This window comes from Siphateles boraxobius, unplaced genomic scaffold (assembly GCF_051911475.1).
Source record: "Siphateles boraxobius isolate OS27281-9 unplaced genomic scaffold, OSU_SipBor_1 24, whole genome shotgun sequence".
In the NCBI taxonomy this organism is placed as follows: domain Eukaryota; kingdom Metazoa; phylum Chordata; class Actinopteri; order Cypriniformes; family Leuciscidae; genus Siphateles; species Siphateles boraxobius.
The window spans coordinates 16,293,253-16,316,150 of NW_027508855.1; the positions used below are offsets into that span (position 1 = coordinate 16,293,253).

Genomic DNA, 22,898 nt, shown 5'->3' on the forward strand with positions numbered 1-22,898 from the left:
ACTTCAACAATGCAACGGCTCCCCCCGCTGTTAACTTCATGGAACGTGCACAACAAATGTCACGTCACGTACGTCAACAAGCAAAACAGCAAGATCAAAACTAACGACAAAAAGCAAGATTGAATAAACCGTTACACCTCAGGATTATAAAACTGGGATGTTTCTTTTACGGAACGTTTATGCAACAGCATTCCTTTTATGGCATTCCACGCCTGGGTTACATCAGTAAACAAGAACGTCACTGGATTTGTACCAATCAGTCAGCCTAGATTTGAATACAGGGCAGGACCCCACACAGGTAGCGTTCAATGTGCTCAAGGACAGAGTGGTTTCCAAAAAAACCCAGGCGATCTATGTCTGTTTTATGCACATTGTCAGTACAGAAGTCGGTACTGATGTCTCTTCGCAAAAGTCTTCCAGCTTTTGCGCTCGCGACTCGTGACAGGAGTTTTGTGATCTCCACTCATCATGGTTATCAACGGAGTTTGCAAGCGTTACATTCAACCAAAACAAACACACAAGAGGAGCACGTGTCCTTCAGTAACAACATCTCCATTGACTTTGAACACACCAAAGAAGCCTACAAGAGCAAAGACACTCTTGAGTTACTGAGAAGCTTGGTAGTTTTCAAACTATGCACCTATGACATCCTGGTTGATAGGAATAAAGAGGTATGTAATGTATTTAATGCTTATAGAATGCATTCATAAAGAGCACCATCCTGGTATTTCATGTAGTGCATATGACAGACTTCCATGAATTCCTGTATTGGAGAAATTCTCTATGGAATTACTCTTGTGTCATTGTCCTGGATAATTGACAGGAATGGCACCTTGCCAGGGATGAAGTCATGTGGTTAGTGTGTATAGTTACTAGAGTCAACTGGCAAGGATAGAATGAACCTCAGAGACATATGCAAGTCTTTTTAAGTCCTTTTCAAGTCCTTTAGGCAACTTGGAGGTGGAAACACACACTGAACGTGTGTTTACACAGGGTTTCATCCTTTACAGACACAAGGGACCATAAGAAGTTTCAGATAAAAAAAAATCTTTGTAATGATAACTTTAATTTAAAACACTATCTAACAATTTATATAGTAAGCTAATGTAGGTATAATGTTGATAATAATAAGCAATGTTTCTTGAACAGCAAATCATCATATTAGAATGATTTCTGAAGGATCATGTTTCACTGGAGTAATGATGCTGAAAAATCAGGTTTGAAATAGATTTTGAAATATATTTAGATAGAAAATAGTTATTTATTTTGTTTACAGAACCCTGGTTAAAAACCTTGGTGTTAACATATTAAAGGCCAGATTTACTAACAGCTTGCGCCTGCAAATACCCTCTTTTGGAGTTCAGGATTTACTAAAGACACGCAGTGAAAAACTAGCACTGAAAAGGTGCGGACATGGTTATTTTTGCAGCTGACCGTGTTGCATTTGCTTTTGTAAGAGTTTTCTTTTCAGACGCAACATGTATGGGAGGGGAGTATTTAAATGAATCATGCAAGGTGATTTACTATGGTTTGCGCTAGTCAATTCACTAGTATTTGCGGCATTATTAGTGGCCCCAAACTGTAAGGACACCACTTAAAGGGATAATTCACCCAAAAATGAAAATGTTGGGTGTTACCCTCACGTTGTTTCAAACCTATGAGTTTCTTTCTTCTGCTGAACACAAAAAAAAGATATTTTAAAGAAAGTTGGTAATCAAACAGTTGATGTATCCCATTGACTTCCATAGTAGGAAAAATACTTTAAAAGTCAATGGCTACCGTCAACTTTCTGGCTACCAACATTCTTTAAAATATATATTTTTTTTGTGTTCAGCAGAACAAAGAACAACCTGAGGGTATGTAAACGATGACAGAATTTTAATTCCTGGCTGAACTATCCCTTTAAATATTGCTAAAAATTAAATCAGATCTTACTACAACATGTGCATGCTTTGACAATTTTATTTCTGTCTCCTACAGATAATAGATCTCAGCAGAAAGTTGTTTGGACAGAAGATGTTTGAGCAGTTTATGAAGATGACGTTCTACGGTCAGTTTGTGGCAGGCGAGGACCATCAGTCCATCAGGCCTGTAGTGCAGAAGAACCAAGCGTATGGAGTGGGAGCTGTGCTGGATTATAGTGTAGAAGAGGATCTCTCACAGGAAGAAGCTGAGAGGAAAGAGATGGAGTAAGTGGTCTCTTGTAGTTCTGGTCCCTACATCCGCAAACTCCCATGTTTAAGCTACTTCCATCGATCGTAGGTAAGGTGACTGGAAAGATTTGTGAGCCATTTAAAAAAATACAGTGCCTATCGTCTAGATAAGGAGACTGTTACTCAAGATGTTCAGCAGAACATTTTAACTGGTCTGCAAGCATTTATTCACAGAATTCATGATCCAGACCTGACCAATTAAGGGCCAGATAAATAAACCAGTGATATAGATCACACCAGAATAAGAACAGAATATAAATGAATGCAATTATTTTGCTCCATAGAGAGCTAAAGTGCTTAATTTAAATCAGCTCATTAAGAATTGTTGCTCTCCTAATATCAACCTGCTAGTTTAGTGAATACTTAAGTGTTTTGAAAACTTTCTCCCTTCTTGGCCCTCCTAATTTGCATGGAAGTGTGCATCCAAAATCTATTGGTCTGAATTGGTCTTTAAGATCAGCTTTGCATCAAACTAACTACTTTTCGGTAGAGGGCCTAGAGGTTAATGGCCGTGCTGTGATTTGTGCTCATGCGGAGAGCTCACAGAAATAGCCTGAGATTTGATCTGCTGTCACAGATGTAAACAAAGTGCCGAGATCCCATTGGATGTTTTGGTCGAGGCCCATTGTGGCTTATATTCAGGATATCAACACGCTCACTGTTTAGGAATTTGGTCTCTTGATACACATACAAACAAAAGCTGCTCTCTATTTCTATAAGAGAACAAGTTTTAGTAGTTTATACTGTATTGAGACAATAGGTTTATTTATGCTTCAGACCTGCTTCTCTAAGACAAGACAAGACAAGCATCATTATTTCTGTTGCACATACTTAGGGTTAGGGCTTTGAACAAATCCCTGTCCAGGAAGTGAATTATTGGGGGAATGCGGTGCCTGAAACTCCTAATTAAGGCTTGAACAAAAAGAAAATTCAAAGAGAAACCCTAAAACAAGTCAAAAGATATTCCTGGACTTGATGTTATTTGACAAAACACAGAGAGATATGAAGAGTGACCCAAATGAGTCACTTAGGATTTGGAACAAACTTGTATAATTTGCATACTACTTCTGACTTGTGTATTAAACTTTGGAGTTTAACCTGATATTGCAAATAATTCTGCTTCTTGAGAAGTAATCAGACTTATAATTTTCCTCTGTGAGATATTTCAGCTAGTTGGTCAACTTTTCACGTTTTTGTACAATTTTTCATCTAATATTTATATTTGCTTTTTTATTCAACTTTATTTAAATGAACAAAAATGTGTTTAATAGTAATAATTTCAGTCTCAGTTATGGCTGGGTGGTATGACACTATATTGTGCCGACGGCCTATAAAATGTCTATCGTTAGAGATAAGCTTGATGTTAAGCTCTCAGATTTCACCAAATAGATCTTCATTTGTGTTTTGAAGATGAACGACACAAGGGTGAGTAATTAATTAAAGACTTTTCATTTTTGGGTGAACTTTCCGTTTAACAGCTGGGTGTAAACCTAATTATTGCTGTTGTCTGTCATTTAATGTTAATCAAACAAAAAATAAAATAACTTTACTTCAATAACTTTTGTAGTTTTAATAAGGATACATTTATATTTTATTCATACTATGAAGATTATGCAGCATTTTATTTTATTTCGGCCGTAGGTAATCACAGTCTGCTGATATACAGCCATATCGCACGACTCACGTGATATTGCGTTTATACAACAACTTGATGGCATAAGTGAGCAATAATAAGATAAATCTATAAAGCATCCATCTATAGTAATGCCCTAGCAACCACACAGTACATATGCAAATTTTTAAAAACTATGCTCTCAAATGTCATTTATATCCTTTATTTCCTGTTTGTTAGTTACTGGGACATTTACACACATTATTTGACAAAACAGCAGACAGTTTTCAATTTATACAATTTGTCGTACACTAATAGCATGTGTAATGTGGTTAGAAATGCAGTCTATTGTCCATATCTCTACTTGGAGGTTTGTTCTTAATAATTCTGCAGGGTAACTCTTTGTCATTCATTCCAAACTGGAACTGAACCTGTGACCTTTCTATTACCAGCCCAGGTCCTTAACCATTAGTATCACCTACATTTCAACAGCTGTGTCAACGTTTTGACATTTGATCAAAAAATGTCTTCATTTGTTCTTGTCATTGACCTTTTTTTAAATGACAGAGTGTCAGTGCCATACCCGAGGGTCTCCTACTGGAAATATAAATGAAATTGTATTGCCTGAGAACTGAAAGGAAGAGAGAGACGGAGATATAGATGATATGCCATTTGGATTGTGAAGAAAAGCCAGTGATACAGAGTGAGATCCAATAAATGGACTTCTCCTCCCCATCACTGCTTTCATTTCTGAAAGCCGCTGTCAGAGGTCTGAGTAATTTTATAGGCGTCCCTCCTCAGATTACGCTGCAGAGAGAAGTGCAGTTCTCCTCATAGCCTGTGAGGGACGCTAAATCCACACGATCACTCACCTCACTGAAGAAATGTGCTGAAATGGAGCGTTTATTGGAAATGCTCTTTACAACCACAGAGGACCCTGGCTGGTCACTGGCTAATAACAGCTAATTTATGTTCGTGATGTGTGTTTTAGAGCCTCTGCCCCTATCAATATTGCATTAACATCCACCCCAATGGATCCTGTAATGCTGTTATACAGAATAGAGTGCTCAGCTTGGCTTTTCTGCATTATCAAGGGTGTGATAGAGGGAGAATGCTGGAGGATGTGGCATTTGAGTAGGTTGCCATCTAATATGCAGGAACCCTGGCTGATCATTCCATGAGTTTTCAGATGCCATTCCTGCCTTGTATCATTTCAAGGAATAAGCTGTTATTGGTATGTCTTGGTTTGGTGCAGACTGCCATTATTATAATAACAACCATTGGTCAACTGTAATTGACTTGCTTGTATTGATTTAGTAATTTTCTGCTATGTAGCATTCAGTTGATGTCGGCCCAAGACAATTCCACACAACCTCTTTGCTTGAAAAAATAAATATATTAAATGTATTACTTTCAAAATGATTTTTTTTTCTTTCTAATTACACAGTTCATATTGGCGTTATACGTTATTCACACACATATATATGTATGTGTGAGAGCATATTGTAAATATTTTTTGAAAATATAAACTTAATTTATTCAATAATTATAATGATCATCCATCCATCCATCCCTCTCATAAAAGTTATTAATCATTATTATGATAAATAATCATGATCATTATTAATTGAATTCAATCCTAATAATTAATAATACATACATAATTTGATTTAATTACAGCAAATACTATCAATTCAATACATTACGTATTCACATTTTTTTATGCATTTTTTATCTTGTGATTTTGAGGTTTCACATTGAACATACATTTATTTTCTTTTGCATTCATAATCAGTTACTGCATGTTGACAGTAATACAGTTGCCAGTAATGATCTCACTCTCTCTGGTACATTTTAAAATGAGTAAGATCCTGGTCAAAACCTATCTTTGTCATATGTTCCCTGTATAACTCTGTTTTGTTTAGAAGAGCACTTTAAGCCTGGAAGGGCTTGAGTCTGTCCGCTAATGACCCCATCAACATCTCAACATTCCTTCCTGTTGGAACATTACAGACGTCAAAACATTGTCTCCACTGAGCCTCATGCAGAGTAAACGCGGCGGTGTGGGTGGATGGGGAAGTGCAGAGACCGTTCGAAGGACCTGGAGATCACAGGAACTCAATCTAAACAAATCACTGCCCCATGTGGCTGTCTAACCTTTGAGTTGGTTTGAAAGCTCGGCCTGAGCGTCAGTGTAGTACAGCAGAGAGTTGAGATGCATGGGTATAAGCATAGACATCAGGCGGTAGTCAGTGTGTGACTCTAAGTGCTGACCCTGAAATATAGTAGGGAAACAAATAGCAGAAGTGCACCACAGTAAAGTGACTTCATAGCAGCCTGTGCAGTTTTTATTGATTCTTCTCTACAGAAACTGCTGTTTCTTCATTTTGTTGGCTAAATGTCTCTAAAAAGACCTAAAGAACAAGTAGTTGGTTTCATTAGTCCCCTGTTTTATTAAAAATGTCAATTTCTCTCTCTTTTTTGATAGATCTTGCATGTCTACATCAGAGAAAGAAAGCCCTGGTGAGTATCTGCACCTTTTTGACATTTCAATTCTTTTGTAATATTAAAGCAAAATGTCTCTTTTCGACATTCAGGAGCTGACCATCGGGAGAAGAAGTTCACAGCCCATCGTAAGTTCGGCGATCGCCGTGAAGGCGTGACGAGCGCTCGTACGTATTTCTATGCCGATGAGGAGAAATGCGACCAGCACATGGAGACTTTCCTGAAATGCATCAAAGCCTCAGGTAACAGACCATTCTGTAAAAGCTGATTTGTAATTAACGAATTGGTCTCAGTTTACAAGCAAAACAAATGTGAGAATCTACAATTGCAGTGACCAAAACACACAAAGTAGGACACTTTGCACAAATAGGTACTAAGAAGGGCCTAAAACATAAAAATGAAGTCAATTTTATTTATCATTTGAATATGTGCTCATGTGGGAATTATTTTAAATGACAACTTTAGACACTTTATTTCCTTGTTTTTCTAGCTAAAAAGCCCTTGATAACATCAGAAAATCCAACTTTTAAAAAACGTTGCTCTCGATAGACACCATCCCCCCAGCCCCCCCCTTTTTTTTAAGAAAGGCCAGGTTTGAGAATGACGTCAAAACAACGGCCCGTGGTTCCACTGAGATTTTCTATGGGGTTTTCAATTTACTCATAAATTGAAGCCGGCGGTAAACTTGATACTTTGACGTTTTGTTCTACAACATAAATCACACACACACCCATACCGAAAACGTAAACTTTAAACCAGTTATGTCCATTTTTGAAAACATACTTTTTCAAACGTACAGAGTGTGTGCATTTTCACACATAGCAAGATTTGAAAACACTTCTACTCTCAAGTAAACTGTCTTGAAACAAGTAGATTCTTCTGTAACAATGTTTTCAGGCCTCCTTCAAGCCTCTTTTCGGTTTTCACGACTGAAAAAGTAAAGGGACATCAAAATGTTCTCTATTCATGGAAAGTGGTGCAAACTTCTATCCTGTTATTTCTTTAAATCTTTTTTTTGTGCATTTTATTGATTGTTGTATTTTCAGCATATTTTTAAGAGCGCCAAAAAAAGCATGGAGCTGACCAACTTTTGAAAGCATTTGTAATTGTTTTCCATTATGCCAGAAGTATTGGAGAAACACCCATTGAAATGCACCGGCAACACTATTCATAACTTTATAGAATTCATTCAGTGTTCCTGGAAAATTGCTCTTAAAAAGGCAGTTTCACTTTCATTGCTGCAGTTACCTCTAAAATAACTCTAAAAGAAAAACGCCTGTCTGCTCAGGTGGAAGTTCTGAAGATGGTTTCTCGGCTATTAAGATGACTGCCCTGGGGCGCCCACAATTCCTGGTAAGACTGAGGTTCAGGCAGGGTTCATTCATCAGAAAACACGGGTTAAAATCCGTCACCTTGGTGAACTAAACGGGCTCTTTATCCTTTCCTCGGGCGTCTGTAGCTCCAGTTCTCCGAGGTGCTGGTGAAGTGGAGACGTTTTTTCAGTTTCCTGGCTGCCAAGCAGGGGAAAGACGGCATTAAGGTGCTGGAGCAGAAACTGGATCTAGAGCAATTGCAGGTATGCTTTGGGTTCAAACCGCGGCCAAACGCACAGATCAACCGACACTCAAGCGTGTTTAATACTGCAAAAGAACTGTAAGGCATCTGCAACAAATCTGGCATACAGCAAGCAACTGGAGTCTGTATTGCAATGACTAGACTGTAAGAGCTGCATTCATTTTAATGGCACAATGTAATTAACATGACAATAAATAATTAAGTAGTCTTTTAGCAGACACTTGTTTCTAAAGCAACTTACATGGGACATTTCTACAAGATCATTTCCACTTTGCTCAAGGGAACAATTGTGATACTACATGAATTGACATGTGAGGTTTGAACTTTATAGCCCAGATTTTTTACCACTAAACTACCACATAATCACCAATATGTCATTAAAAACATAAGCATATTTGAACTTTTTCATTCATCATATTGCATAATATGCAAATACATATTAATGTGCATTATATTACTGCACCAATAATAGAAACAATTCTGTCATCAGCTTCTTCTGTGGAACACAAAAGGAGAAATTCTTTCAAAAGAAGTTCCACCTTTTGTTTTGCATACATAAAACTAAAAAAGCACCATAAAAGCCCCTTAAAATTTTCCATATATTAGCTTTGTTTGCTGAAAGCGCTGACATATAAGTTGTCATTGGCTCAAAATCCTCCAAGATGTGCAGATTTGCATATAATATGTGAGAGCTAGTTTTTTAGAAAATATTGCAAAGCTGTCATTTTACTTGGAATGTCATATGTAATGGTGCCCTTTTTTGTACTTTTTGGAGAGTAAAGGCCCGTTCACACCTGGTCTGTGGGGGTCTTGAATGTTCCTCAATGTCTGCACGTGATGTGCCACTGTCTGTATGCGTGTGCTTTACAATGCAGCAGCACATTCGTTTAGAAAGTGCTTGCATTTGCATTCACCCAATCAATATTGAGTATCCATATGGCATTATCAAAAAAAGATCTTTTGGAGTGCGCATTTATTTGTCATTTGAACTTTTGGAAACAAAACGTAAAAGTTTTCTTATCCTGTTGCGCCCTGTATAGGCAATGTTCAGCGACTAGTCGATGTCAAGGTTAAAGCATCATGGCAGGGCATTAAAGTCAACTAGTCTGTGCAACCCCTAGTGTGAACGCTATAATAGTTATCGTTATAGTTAGGCCTTTTAAACTGTAATATTCTTCAAAATGTATAATTTTGTGTTCCATAGAACTCTAAACCCTCGATGGGTTCATTTCGGGTGATTTTTTTCCTTTAATCACAGTCCTTTTGGGTGTGATGAATGAAAAGTGTGTTTTCTTTGCAGACATGTCTAGCCAGGCTGGGAGCTCAGGGCAACATTCAGAGCTGCTTCTCTGATGGACGACTGCACTCATCAGGGTGAGAAACACCAGTTTCCCGTATTTGTTCTAACACTCAGACTTGTAAATCTTCTCAATCAATGGCAGACAATGAAGTTATCTTATGAACTGAGGAGAGCTACTCAAGGACTATTCCACGGGTGCTCCATTACACTGCCCTGCTTGACCCCCTTGAGTCAACCCTTTGTACCTCATATAAGAGCAATTTGCTCCACTGAATCGACCAGTTCTGTAATGATGCATGCAAGTCATTAGATGTTCAAAACATCATCTGCTTAAATATAAATGCTATATTGTATTTGTTTCCCGAAGCATGGTGGACATGCTGGACTGGAACAGTCTGATTGATGAGAGAACAAAGATATCCAATCTACTAGTTGTCCCAAACCTGCAGGTAGGCAAACAGCAAGAAACAGATACCTCAACCACAGCATAGATGAAGAGGGTTATGGATTTCTCATGGTCTAATTGGTTCTATAAACACTGCAAAAGCCCCTTCGCAGAGTTATTCCCAGATAATTTGATTACGAAGACCTGTATGGAATTTTGCCTGCAAAAGAAACAAGAGGCTTCCATCATAAGCGCAGAAGATAGTCTTCATTTGTATGTTGCATAATGTAAAGGTGAATGTATCAATATAAAAATTATACTTTTTTAAAAGTTCCGGACCAAAATGTTACTGGTGTTTTTCTATGTGGTTGCTAATGAATGATTTGAGTTGAGTTATCATTTGGTTTTATATCAGTGTTATTAGCGTCAACTAAAACTATAAATAAAGTTGTCAATTGAAATAAAGCTAAAATACAATGAAATATAAATATTAGAAAAAAACCTAATAAAGGCCATCTGAAGTGCCTTGGAATGCACAGCTTTGTATGATGGGTTGACATAATTTCCACTGAAACAGGAAGCTAAGGCGGGACATATTGAATGGCTCCTCCCCATTTTCAAATAGCAAATAGCGTTTAGTTTAGACTGCAAGTTGTACTTGACAGCACCATGGAAGCAAATCCGAGTGCTGATGATACGTTAGATTCTAGAGAGCATTTAATTGGACAGAAAATGTGATGAGAAACTGAAGTCCGCGGTGATGTCATAATAATCCACGATCCATTTTAGCGGAAGTGAGAGAATGTAAGTTTTGAATGCTTATATCTCCTAAATGCAAATGTTGTCATTGTTTTAGAACACACCATCTAATTTATAACTTTAAGGCTGACATACTAAAAGCTAAAAAACTTTTTTGAAAAACTTTTGATTTCAGGGGGCCTTTAAACGAAAAATAGAAATTCTGTCTTGGCAACCAACTGAAATGTTTAAGTTGAAGCACTAAAACTACTAACTGGAAATAAACTAAAACTGAAATAAAAATAAATTAAACCTATATATGATATGTATAATAATTATACATTTTAAATTTTAGAATATTAATTAAAATATTAATATTATTTAATAATATATATTTTTAAAAATAATGAAAATGACAATCACATAACAAAATGTAAAAGAAATTAAACTAAAATTGAAGTGAAATAAATGTACTTGTAAAAGTAAACATGCTAAGTATGAGCAATAACAATTAGCAAGCACCACTAATATTGTTTCCAGACAGGTTTCCAAAAATTAGACAGGTTGTTCCTCTCCTGTTCAAGTTGACATGTTAGGGCCTGTTCACACAGAACACGTTTTTGATGTTAAAAATGCGAGACACATGCCAGTAGAATGGCAAAAAGCGCAAGGTCTAGAGACACGTTTTTTAAAAGTTTAACTTCAGCTCTGCATTTTTAGAATCCCATGTCATGCATGAGATGCTGCAAAAAACCCATTTACTCAATTAAAAACAATGGAAAAGTAAACTAAGAATACGAGAACATATTTTTGATTGAAAAATATGCCCTTTACCTTAAAGATTTCTGTCCGATAATTTGAAACCATCTGTTCTGGGAAAAAAAACACCCTTAAAGGGGTGGTAAAACGCATTTTTTCAAAGGCTTGATTGTGTTTGTGGGGTGCACTGTAACATTTTCATGCTTCGTTTTTTAAAAATTGCATTATTTTTCATATATTATACCTTTATTCTACACTGCTCTGTCCCTCCTTGTAAAAACGGTCTGATGGTTTCCGTGTTCTATGAAGCCAGTCCCTCAAAACTACGCCATGGGCTCAGATTGGTTAGCTGGCTCAGTGTGTTGTGATTCGCTAACCGTCTAGTGCACGTTTTCCGGAAACGTCACGCCCCTTACCTTTACCGGTAGTTTGTGCTTTGGTGTATTATAAACAATGGCTTCAGTCGGACCCAGAGGATGTTTGTGAAGATGATCGAGCAGAACCTGTTCAAGAACGGCTGTTAAACAACGTTTCAGAAAGGTTTGTTTTTTGTTGTTCTCTCATTACTTTTTACGTACGCTGTTATTTAATTGAACTAATTATTATAGAATTACAAAAAAATTAGCTTCATAAACAAGAATTTCATATAATCGTTCTAACAAATTATACTACAGTCCTCAAAGGGATTTTTTTTAGTAAAAACTGCGGATCTATAGTGATCGTTTCTGACTGTATGGCGCCGTTACTTTTGTATTTTTAGAACGATTGTTAGACAAATATCTATCGCCAGAACTATTAACCTAAAACGAACACTAAACATCGGCAGTTTTATTTAGTTCTATTACAGTAGCCAAATCAAACACAGAACCATGTTTAGCATGCCTGTAGATAAACAAGCATGTAGATATACATAAAAGCTCTAATCAAAGAATAATTTACACTAATTCCAAGTTCGCTGTTTAGATTAAAAAAAAGTTTGTACCGTTAGGTGTTTGTCGGATAACGTTAAGTTACAAATGAGCATTTTACAAACCAGCAGAGCCAAACATCGTTGTCATTCGTTTACTTCCTTGCTACAACGTACAATTAACAATACAAACTATTACAGAAAAACACATTGATGAAAAATAAATCATACTTACAGGTTGTGGCCCGTAAACAACAGCTTCTGTTTTTAAAGTTGGAGCTGCTCCATCTTTCAGGACAAGCCGATGTGCGAATCCTGCATTGAACTCGCAAAGATTGTGGAAGCTTTCCTCCGTAAAATGTTCAGCACATAGAGTGAGTTTTGGGTCATAATTATGAGGGACCGAGTTAAAAATAAATTTTAACCATTGATCTCTAACTCCCTCGTCCCTATAAGGCTGAACAAAGTGGACCTGCAATCCAGATGAAAATAACAGCAGCGTTTCGACGGCATTGCAACAACTCATCTCAATATAAAATGGCCTCGCCTCGCTTATTAAGTATTCTCGGAGGAGGGGTTTATGTAAATAATGGGATATGCTGACGTCAGCAAACCCGGAGGAATTTCGTGTAGTCCAAAACCTGTCGTTTGCTGTAGTCCTTAGAAATTGAATTTTTTAAAAGCAAATATCTCCCTTTGAACTTAGCAGATGTTGTTTATGCTCAAACAGCAACATTACACACTAGCTAAAGTTAGAAAAGTGAAATCGTGTTTTACCACCCCTTTAAAATTCTGAATTCTTTTTATATATTTATGACAGACTGGTCAGTTGGAGCCTCTTTTGTCCAAGTTCACTGAGGAAGAGGAAAGGCAGATGAAAAGGATGCTTCAGCGACTGGATGTGTTGGCTAAGGTGTGTTCATTGGCTGTTGTTCCTCTTATGTTTCTCCTGTGGTATTCATGCGGAGTGTCAGAAGGTCATGGTCTACCAGACAGTCATGGATGAAGAATGTAACCGAGATTGATTTTGAGAAAGCCTTCAGCAGAGTGTGGAGGTTAGAGAGCTGTTCTGCCCCGTCAACTTGATGTGAGGAACATGTATCGGGTTTATGTCGCACTGTGAAAGGCCTCTGGTACAAGCAGTACAAGCTGTGAGACTCACAGTAGGCTCAGTGCTTCCTGTTTTTCAGCCTGGAAGTACCAAATCAAACAAAGTTTTGAGATTTCATAAAACAGTTTTTTTTTCTTAATTTTTTTTTCTTTTTGTTCAAAAAGTGAAAGTGACATGTGAAGGCCAAGTATGGTAACCCATACTAAGAATTCGTGCTCTGCATTTAACCCATCCAGATTAGTGCGCACACATATTAGGAGTAGTGATTAGTGAACACACACTGCAAACCGTGGACACACACACACCCTGAGCAGTTGGCACCCATTTTGCTGTGGCGCCCGGTAGGCTTGACACTACCGTTCAAAAGTCTGGGGTCAGTAAAAAAAAGAAATAATAATTTTATTCAGCATGGATTAGTTAAATACATCAAACATGTTTTAATACATTTACAAAGCCATTATAATGTTACAAAAGATTTCTATTTCAAATAAATGCTGTTCTTTAGAACATTCTATAAGAATCCCGAAGAAAAATTTTGCCTTTCCACAAAAATATTAAGCAGCACAACAGTTTATAAATTGGATTTTAATAATAAGAAATGTTTCTTGGGCAGCAAATCAGCATATTAGAATGATTCCTGAAGGATCTTGTTACACTTAAGCCTGGAGTAATGATGCTGAATAAATTAGGTTAGAAAATACATTAAAACAGAAAACAGTAATATTTCACAATATACAGTATTTACTGTATTTTTGATACAATAAATGCAGCCTTGGTGAGCATAAGAGACTTCTTTTAAAAACAATAAGAAATCTTACCAGCCCCAAACTTACATCACATTAATTATGAACATGTTTTAGCATTTAAATCAATCAAACTACTTTGAATATGAAATGTTTGTTTGCAAAGCGTGCATGTGCAATCTTTCTTTAAAATAAATGCCACTTGTTATTTTGTTATCTAATGCAGACAAAATGTGCACAATGCTGACAGGTGCAAAATCAATTAAAATGATGCTATCTGTGGCAATATCTTCTTTTTTTTGTTCTTTTTTTTGTCAGCTGATGAATGTGTTTTTACCTCACTGTTACACTGCCTGCTTTTCATGTGCTGAACAGCATGCTGTGGAAAATGGCGTCAGGCTGATGGTGGACGCCGAACAGACATATTTTCAGCCTGCCATCAGCAGACTTACTGTGGAGATGAAGAGAATCTTCAACACAGACAAAGCTGTCGTTTTCAACACCTACCAGTGCTACCTCAAAGTGAGCCTTGCACACACACACACACACACACGCGTCTGGCACATATGAATGGTGTTAACGTGGATCAGATGATGATATTCTGGGCTTTACCTACAGTGAGATGGTTAGATGCTGTGCAGAAAACATGCTGTTATAACAGGATAACATTTAGACAAAGCAAAATCAAAACGGATTTTTAACACTGTGGTGCTTGCAATCTATCTTTGCATTGAAATAAATCCTGAAAGGAAATAAATGATGAAGGTGACTATTATACAAGTTATATTAAATTCAGAAGAGAAAGGAAGTGAATAAAAGGATGGTTTCTGATGAAAATTCTGTCATACTTACCCTCACTCCAAACCCATAAGACCTTCATTCATTTACGAAATGCAAATGAAGATATTTTTTAATGAAATCTGAGTGATTTTTGTCCCTCCATTAAAGGTCTATTTACCCCAAACTCTGATGGTTCATAACGTTCATAAAGAGAATAGAGAGGTTTAATCCAAGTCTCCAGAAGACACATGATCGCTACATGATGAACAGATTTAATTTGGATTAAACTATTCGATTCATATGGATTTCTTTTACGATCTCTTTATGAAAGCTTTGAACCGTGAAGTCTTTCTTTGTTGGGACAGAAATTTCTCAGATTTTATGAAAAATATTTTAATTTGTGCTCTGAAGATGAGCGAAAGTCTTACATGTTTAGAATGACATGAGGGAGAGTAATTGATGACAGAATTTTCATTTTTGGGGGAACTATCTCTTCAATTTCCTGAATTTACGTAATGCATTCTCTGTGATCAGGAGGCATTTGATAATGTGTCCATGGACGTTGAGCTATCGAGAAGGGAGGGCTGGTGTTTCAGTGCCAAGTTGGTAAGGGGGGCTTACATGTACCAGGAGAGAAGCCGAGCAGCGGAGATTGGATACGAAGACCCCATCAACCCCGACTACGAATGTACTAACAGAATGTACCACAGGCAAGAAATGTTCCAAATTCTTCCTTGAGAATTTCACATATGAAGTCTGTTCCTGAAAACTAGTGAGCTGCCTTGTTGTGTACTTTCTATGGCAGCATCTGAACTGAAATGGACCCTCTTAAGTGACTCATCTAAAAGCTCTTCTTGGGCAGCAGCTCCATTAACGGTCACTCACCCATGGAAAACAAATAGAGCTACTCGCAAAAAACACACAAGAGACTCAACTAACACTCACAGCTGATTCCAATAGAGGCGGATGCAGGGCCGCTGGAACAGGGTGGCCATGGACTCCCACTTTCAGCCCAAATCCCTGTCATCTCTTGGCTCAGATTAAAGCCAAATTTCAAGTATAAGCAGCGATTAGTCATGTTTAGATTTTTGATAGTTTGAATGATGTTATACGCTTGATTTCTAATTGTACTATAATATTACATTTGTTTGGTATCTACAGACTTGATTTCTGAATGGCCCGGTTTCACAGACAGGGCTTCGATTAAGCTAGGATTAGTCCTTAGTTCAATTAGGGCATTTGAGTAGCGTTTATAAATGTGCTCTAGAAAAAAAAAAAAACATTACTGGTGTGCATCTTGAGACAAAACAATGGCACTGACATATTTTAAGATATGTCAGTACAAGTTGCTTTCAGTTAAAACAGCTCAAACATGCATTTTAGTCTGGGGCTAGGCTTAAACCTAGTCTAAAGTTCAAGGTTTTCCAAGACTATGAGAACCCTGGTTCTTCAATTAAAATATTTTTTTTTTGAAAAAAAAGACGATTGATATCATTTTATTATGTCAGTCATCTTGATTTTTTTAAAGCTGATTGGCTATTTTAAAGTTGTTTGACCTTATTATAAATAATTTTTCCATCATTTTGTGACCCCCTGAAAGTCTGAGGCCCTCTAAGCAGCGTTTCCCAACCTTGTTCCCGGAGGCACACCAACAGTGCACATTTTGGATGTCTCCATTATCTGGCCCATATATTTCCAGAGATTGTATTATTATAGGGAGATGAGGGGGTCTGTATCTCTTAAAATTTGGAGAAAGCGTAACGGCTAACTTGTTACAGTTTACGTTAATCAGTTTCTTGTAGAGCGTATTGGTCTTGTCAATAAGTGCTCTATATTTGATATTAAATAGCTAGTAAAGGTATGGTAGGACTGCAATGTTTATGGAATGTGCTTTATTGCAGAAATAAATGTGAATACATATTTAATTAATTAAAATTGTCTTTTTTTTTTTTACCAGAATTCATTAAAAAGCATTATATCATCATCATTTGGCACACAACACAATAACCTAGCAGCGATAGAAAGAAGAATTTTTAAAAGTTTCATTAAACAACATACAATATAACAAAATATTTATAATAATCACTCATTTTTTGTAATTCAATAAAATGCAAATCAGCATCATGCATACGTGCAGTTATAGTCATTACAATTTAAGTCTTATCATAACTGGTAAAACCTGAAAGCCAAAGTAAGAAAATATCGGTTTTAGACAATATACAATATCACTCATTAAATACTATTGTAATGCCGTAAATGAGTCGTGTCACGACATTCTCTTCTCTTATTAAATAACATTTTTATCATAGTAAAATCTACACATCGTTCCCAACAAAAGTATTGTGTAGCGTAAAACATGTTTAAGATTAGTGGACATGCAGTCGATTCATTAAATGATAAGCTATTTCCTCACAAAAGTGGTTTATTCAGTGTAACGAAGCCTCTTCTCCGTTGTCATCCGTTCAAAATAAATCAGCCTCTGGTCTTCTTCCCTGCGTCCAGCCACAGTTAGCATTAGCCGTTACGCTTTTTTGGCTACAGGTTGCAGGCTTGTCATCCGCTGGCTTTGATGTTTCTGTTCTTGGATTCTCTGCTAACAAGCTAATGAGTTGTATCAGGTGTGTCTGATTAGGAAAGTGTCGGAAAATGTGTAGTGTTGGTGTGCCTCCAGGAATAGGGTTGGGAAACACTGCTATAGAGAGCCCAGGCCCCCTGGTTGAGAACCACTGGCATTTAATACCTAAAATGCTGAGTAGGTGGGCAACTTTCTGTTTTGGAAAAGAGAATTATGGCAAAATTCTTCATTTAATGAGAAAGTAATGATTCAGGAAATGCATCAGATTCACTTTTTAAGGAGTGAGATGACATGGTCAAGTAGTTTCTGAGTTCAGATCAACAGTCCTAAAATACTTGTAAAATATAGGTCCTCATCTGAACATCATACTTACCCTGGACTGTGCTTCATTCAGACGGTCTATGTGCTGACAGAATGTTTCAAAGGCAGGAGAGATTTATCTATACTCTTGGCTTATCTCACCATAGCTAAGCCTCTTATGATTAAGGTACATTCTGACAGCTTTCCAAATAAATCAGATCTTTTCAAAAGATTTTGTGTTTGGCGGTCAACAGTCAAGTTAAAATGTTGGCTGAAAGTGCAGACCAAAACCAGGACGATTTATAAGCAGCTGGTTTCTTTCAGGTGTCTGGATTACGTGCTGGAGGAGATCGAACAGAATAAGAAAGCAAATGTCATGGTGGCATCACACAATCTAGACACCGTTAAGCATACACTCAGAAGGTAGGACATTTTCAATTATATACTGTATGACCCATCATGAACAAATGTCATTTCCACCACAACACAAATATCAATCGGAAATGATGGTGGTTGAAATTACATTTGAAATATTTTGGAATGCAATGTCTGACTCCTTTATCTTGTTAAAGGGATAGTTCACTCAAAAATGCACACTTTTAATTTACTCTCCCTCGGACCATCCAATATGTAGGTGACATTTTTTCTTCAGTAGAACAGTATTTATAGCTGAAACCATGGTCTTTTGTGATTCATATAATGCAAGTCAATGGTTGCTGTTACTTTGAGAGTCAATAAAAAATATACAGGCAAAACAAAATGAATACCTGTGGCTCCTGATGATACATTAAGGTCTTATGAAGCCAACGATTGGTCTGTGCAAGAAACTGAACATAATTTACAACATTATTACCTGTAATCCACAGCCTCGGCAAAAGGTTGTGAGCGCGTGCATGGCAGTCTGGACTGCGAGCTTCCTGACGTGTGTGTGTGTGTGTGTGTGTGTGTGTGTGTGTGTGTGTGTGTGTGTGTGTGTGTGTGTGTGTGTGTGTGTGTGTGTGTGTGTGTGTGTGTGTGTGTGTGTGTGTGTGTGTGTGTGTGCGCGCGCGCGCGTGTGTGTGTGCGTGTGCAAAATCTTTTATATTTCATCCAAATGTTGAGGTTGGTAAGATTTTTTTTTATGTTTTGAAAGAAGTCTTATGTTCACCAAGACTGAATTCATTTGATCAAAAATACAGTAAAAATATTAATTTGTGAAATATTTTTACAATTTAAAATAACGGTTTTCCATTTGATAATTAGTATAATTTATTCCTGAGATGGAAATCTGGATTTCCAGCATCATTTCTCCAGTCTTCAGAGTCACATGATCCTTCAGAAATCATTCTAATATGCTGATTTGCCGCTCAAGAAACATTTTTATTATTATCAATGTTGAAAACAGTTGTACTGCTTCATATTTTTGTGGAAGCCATGATAAATTTGTTTCTGGATTCTTTAATGAATAAAAAGTTCAAAATAACAGCTTTTATTTGAAATAGAAACAGTCTTTACTGTCACTTTTGATCAATTTAATGCATGTTTGCTAAATAAAAGTATCAAAAATCGTACTGAACTCCAAACCTTTGAATGATAGTGTGTATCAATAAAATGTATACATAGAAAAGTTACAAAATTAAATGACTGCATGTTGATATTTGTTAGATAGAATATAAATCAACATCTGGACATACAGTTGAGAGATATTAAGCACAGAAAAACTCACATTTTTAGTGTAGTTTAGGTTCTGTTCTTTGATATATGCTTCTCCTCTGGATCACCAAGTGCATTGGATCCCACTGGGAGTAAATTAATTTGTGTGAATTAATAATGTAATGTTCAATCATTACTTTTATGTAATCACTCCTTAGAGGTGTAACCTCATTTGACAAAGGTGTCCCAATGACAGATGTCATTAACATTCTCTGTCACAATGTCAAAGAGTGTCGCCAGGGCATAATTCGTATGGAAGTACACACTAGTTATCCTCCTCTTACATCATTCACACTTAACATCAGCCTAAGTGTCTCAGAATGTGTCTTGTTCCTGCGTGTAATGGCTGTAACCGATAAGACGGTGTGAATCTTTGAGTGAGCAATCACCGGAATGTATCCGGTATTAAATGACCTTGCAGAAGGGGCGTCTCTCATTTTTCACTTTCTGTGACGGCGCTCTGTGTTTTTATGGTCTAATAGGATGAATGAAATGGGTCTGGCACCCACAGATAAGAAGGTGTACTTCGGCCAGCTCCTGGGAATGTGTGACCAAATCAGCTTTCCGTTAGGTGAACCACACACACACACACACACCCACACAGACACACACACACACACGCACACACGCACGCAGGTACACACACAGTTTCTAAATCCACTTCTAAAGTGATCATGTTAGTGAAATCACAGCAAAACTTTACAATAACGCTCGTTAATTTTAAACCAGTTTATTTTATTGTAATGGAGATGCTATTACATTTTTGTGATATTTTAATTGTTTTTATCTCTTTATTCATTTTTATTTTAGTTGAAGTTTTAGTATTTTTTTGTGTTTTTATAGTTTGTTTTTAAATTTTCTATTTAGTTTTTGTTCATTTTTATTTCAGTTTAGTTTAGTTTAGTAACTATTGTTGCTATTTGTATTTTATTTTAAGCAAAGAAAACTGATACTAAAAATAATGTAAAATGTAGTATAATTTATGTAATTTAGTATAATTTCTTTCATAGTAGTACTTGTTTAATGTTTCATCTTTCCTTTATCTCAAAATAAACCCCATTTAAAAAAAAATATATATATATATATATATATATATATATATATATATATATACACTCACCTAAAGGATTATTAGGAACACCATACTTATACTGTGTTTGACCCCTTTTCGCCTTCTTAACTGCCTTAATTCTACTTGGCATTGATTCAACAAGGTGCTGAAAGCATTCTTTAGAAATGTTGGCCCATATTGATAGGATAGCATCTTGCAGTTGATGGAGATTTGTGGGATGCACATCCAGGGCACGAAGCTCCCTTTCCACCACATCCCAAAGATGCTCTATTGGGTTGAGATCTGGTGACTGTGGGGGCCATTTTAGTACAGTGAACTCATTGTCATATTCAAGAAACCAATTTGATATGATTCAAGCTTTGTGACATGGTGCATTATCCTGCTGGAAGTAGCCATCAGAGGATGGGTACATGGTGGCCATAAAGGGATGGACATGGTCAGAAACAATGCTCAGGTAGGCCGTGGCTTTTAAACGTTGCCCAATTGGCACTAAGGGGCCTAAAGTGTGCCAAGAAAACATCCCCCACACCATTACACCACCACCACCAGCCTGCACAGTGGTAACAAGACACGATGGATCCATGTTCTCATTCTGTTTATGCCAAATTCTGACTCTACCATCTGAATGTCTCAACAGAAATCGAGACTCATCAGACCAGGCAACATTTTTCCAGTCTTCAACTGTCCAATTTTGTTGAGCTCTTGCAAATTGTAGCCTCTTTTTCCTATTTGTAGTGGAGATGAGTGGTACCCGGTGGGGTCTTCTGCTGTTGTAGCCCATCCGCCTCAAGGTTGTGCGTGTTGTGGCTTCACAAATGCTTTGCTGCATACATCGGTTGTAACGAGTGTTTATTTCAGTCAAAGTTGCTCTTCTATCAGCTTGAATCAGTCGGCCCATTCTCCTCTGACCTCTAGCATCGACAAGGCATTTTCGCCCACAGGACTGCCGCATACTGGATGTTTTTCCCTTTTCACACCATTCTTTGTAAACCCTAGGTTATAAATGATTGTGCGTGAAAATCCCAGTAACTGAGCAGATTGTGAAATACTCAGACCGGCCCATCTGGCACCAACAACCATGCCACGCTCAAAATTGCTTAAATCACCTTTCTTTCCCATTCTGACATTCAGTTTGGAGTTCAGGAGATTGTCTTGACCAGGACCACACCCCTAAATGCATTGAAGCAACTGCCATGTGATTGGTTGATTAGATAATTGCATTAATGAGAAATTGAACAGTTGTTCCTAATAATCCTTTAGGTGAGTGTATATATATAATACATTTAATTTAACTTTTTATAGAAAAATGTATAAAGTATATAATATATATATATATATATATATATATATATATATATATATATATATATATATATATATATATACTTAACATATACAAATATTCTTATATATAATTAAGTTATATATTTATTGTCTATGTATATATATGTGTGTGTGTGTGTGTGTGTGTGTGTATATATAAAATAATATTTTTATTTACATTAAATCATTGATTGGCATGCATTTAATATGTACTTTTAATAAAACTATTCAAGTGTTAGCAAAAGTACAGTTATAAAATGTATGTCAATGTAAAAAACAATATAAATACATATACAATGTATAAATATAAAAAAAAAAAAAACACAACAACAAACCTCTGAAAAATATTGGTATTCTTTTCTTGTCTGTTCATATCTCTAGCTCAGGCAGGATTCCCAGTGTACAAGTACGTTCCGTATGGTCCGGTGAACGAGGTGATTCCCTATCTGTCCCGCCGGGCACAGGAGAACCGTGGCTTTATGAAAGGAGTGCAGATGGAGAGAGACCTCCTATGGAAAGAGCTTGTGCGCCGACTGGCCAGTGGAGAAGTCTTCTACACACCTGCGTTATAAAACACACTCCACATCTCACCAGAGACTCCTTACCTTTGTTTTTTGCTTGTTCACCCATCCATTCATAAATGTTTTTTCCCACTCTCACTGAGGCTGTTCTTTATGATATAGCACAGGGATCCTTTATTTAAAAAAAAATAAATACTTGGGTGTATCTCACAAAACACAAACACAAAATAAGAAATTATGTATTTTGCATACAAGAATTAAGCCTATTTTTAGAATCTTTTCTATTTTTTCCAAATCAAGTCTTTGCATTGCTACATTATTCTCATGACAATTAAGCAAATTTTGCCAAAAAATTCTCATTACTATAATGTGTCTGAATGTTTTATTTTTTGGTAACTAGGAGAACGGAGCATTTAGAGATGGGCAGACATATTTATCAAGTATTACGATAAAGATTTGACAGTTAATTGTGATAAATATCAAAAATGTAAAAGGTGTGCATCACAGCTGACACCCAGATGAACATATTACAGTTGGTTTTATTACTGTAAGTCATTCTCTTCAAATGCTATTGAGCTTTACATTATTGTATATTTTGTGTATGTTCACATACAGTAGAGAAAAACAGCAATATGTACATATGATTTGACAGTTTATTTTAATAAATTTCACAAATGTAAAAGTTGTGCATCATAGCTGACATCCTGATGAACCTGATGAAAATTTGCAAATATTGAACGTCCAACATCAAACCAACTTTATGGCAGTTCTTAAGTCTAGTAGTGAA

The 22,898-nt window shown here is 36.6% G+C and overlaps 1 protein-coding gene across 6 annotated transcripts in view; it reads left to right on the forward strand.

The window, feature by feature from the left end:
• Positions 1–22,793, forward strand: part of prodhb (proline dehydrogenase (oxidase) 1b) — a 38,323-nt gene extending 15,530 nt beyond the window's left edge. For 5 of the 6 annotated variants that reach the window (XM_077241665.1, XM_077241664.1, XM_077241667.1 and 2 more), the window contains 13 exons: positions 1,981–2,189; positions 6,314–6,348; positions 6,423–6,572; positions 7,619–7,683; positions 7,790–7,906; positions 9,206–9,279; positions 9,573–9,654; positions 12,815–12,907; positions 14,224–14,370; positions 15,163–15,338; positions 17,828–17,926; positions 19,678–19,766; positions 21,972–22,793. In XM_077241665.1, the coding sequence (XP_077097780.1) occupies positions 2,017–2,189; positions 6,314–6,348; positions 6,423–6,572; positions 7,619–7,683; positions 7,790–7,906; positions 9,206–9,279; positions 9,573–9,654; positions 12,815–12,907; positions 14,224–14,370; positions 15,163–15,338; positions 17,828–17,926; positions 19,678–19,766; positions 21,972–22,162 (1,491 nt within the window). In that variant the 5' untranslated portion in view covers positions 1,981–2,016 and the 3' untranslated portion in view covers positions 22,163–22,793. Of the gene's footprint in view, positions 1–49; positions 672–1,980; positions 2,190–6,313; positions 6,349–6,422; positions 6,573–7,618; positions 7,684–7,789; positions 7,907–9,205; positions 9,280–9,572; positions 9,655–12,814; positions 12,908–14,223; positions 14,371–15,162; positions 15,339–17,827; positions 17,927–19,677; positions 19,767–21,971 lie in introns of those variants that run through there. The other variant, XM_077241662.1, reaches the window with a different exon arrangement.
• Positions 22,794–22,898: the final 105 nt, after the last annotated feature.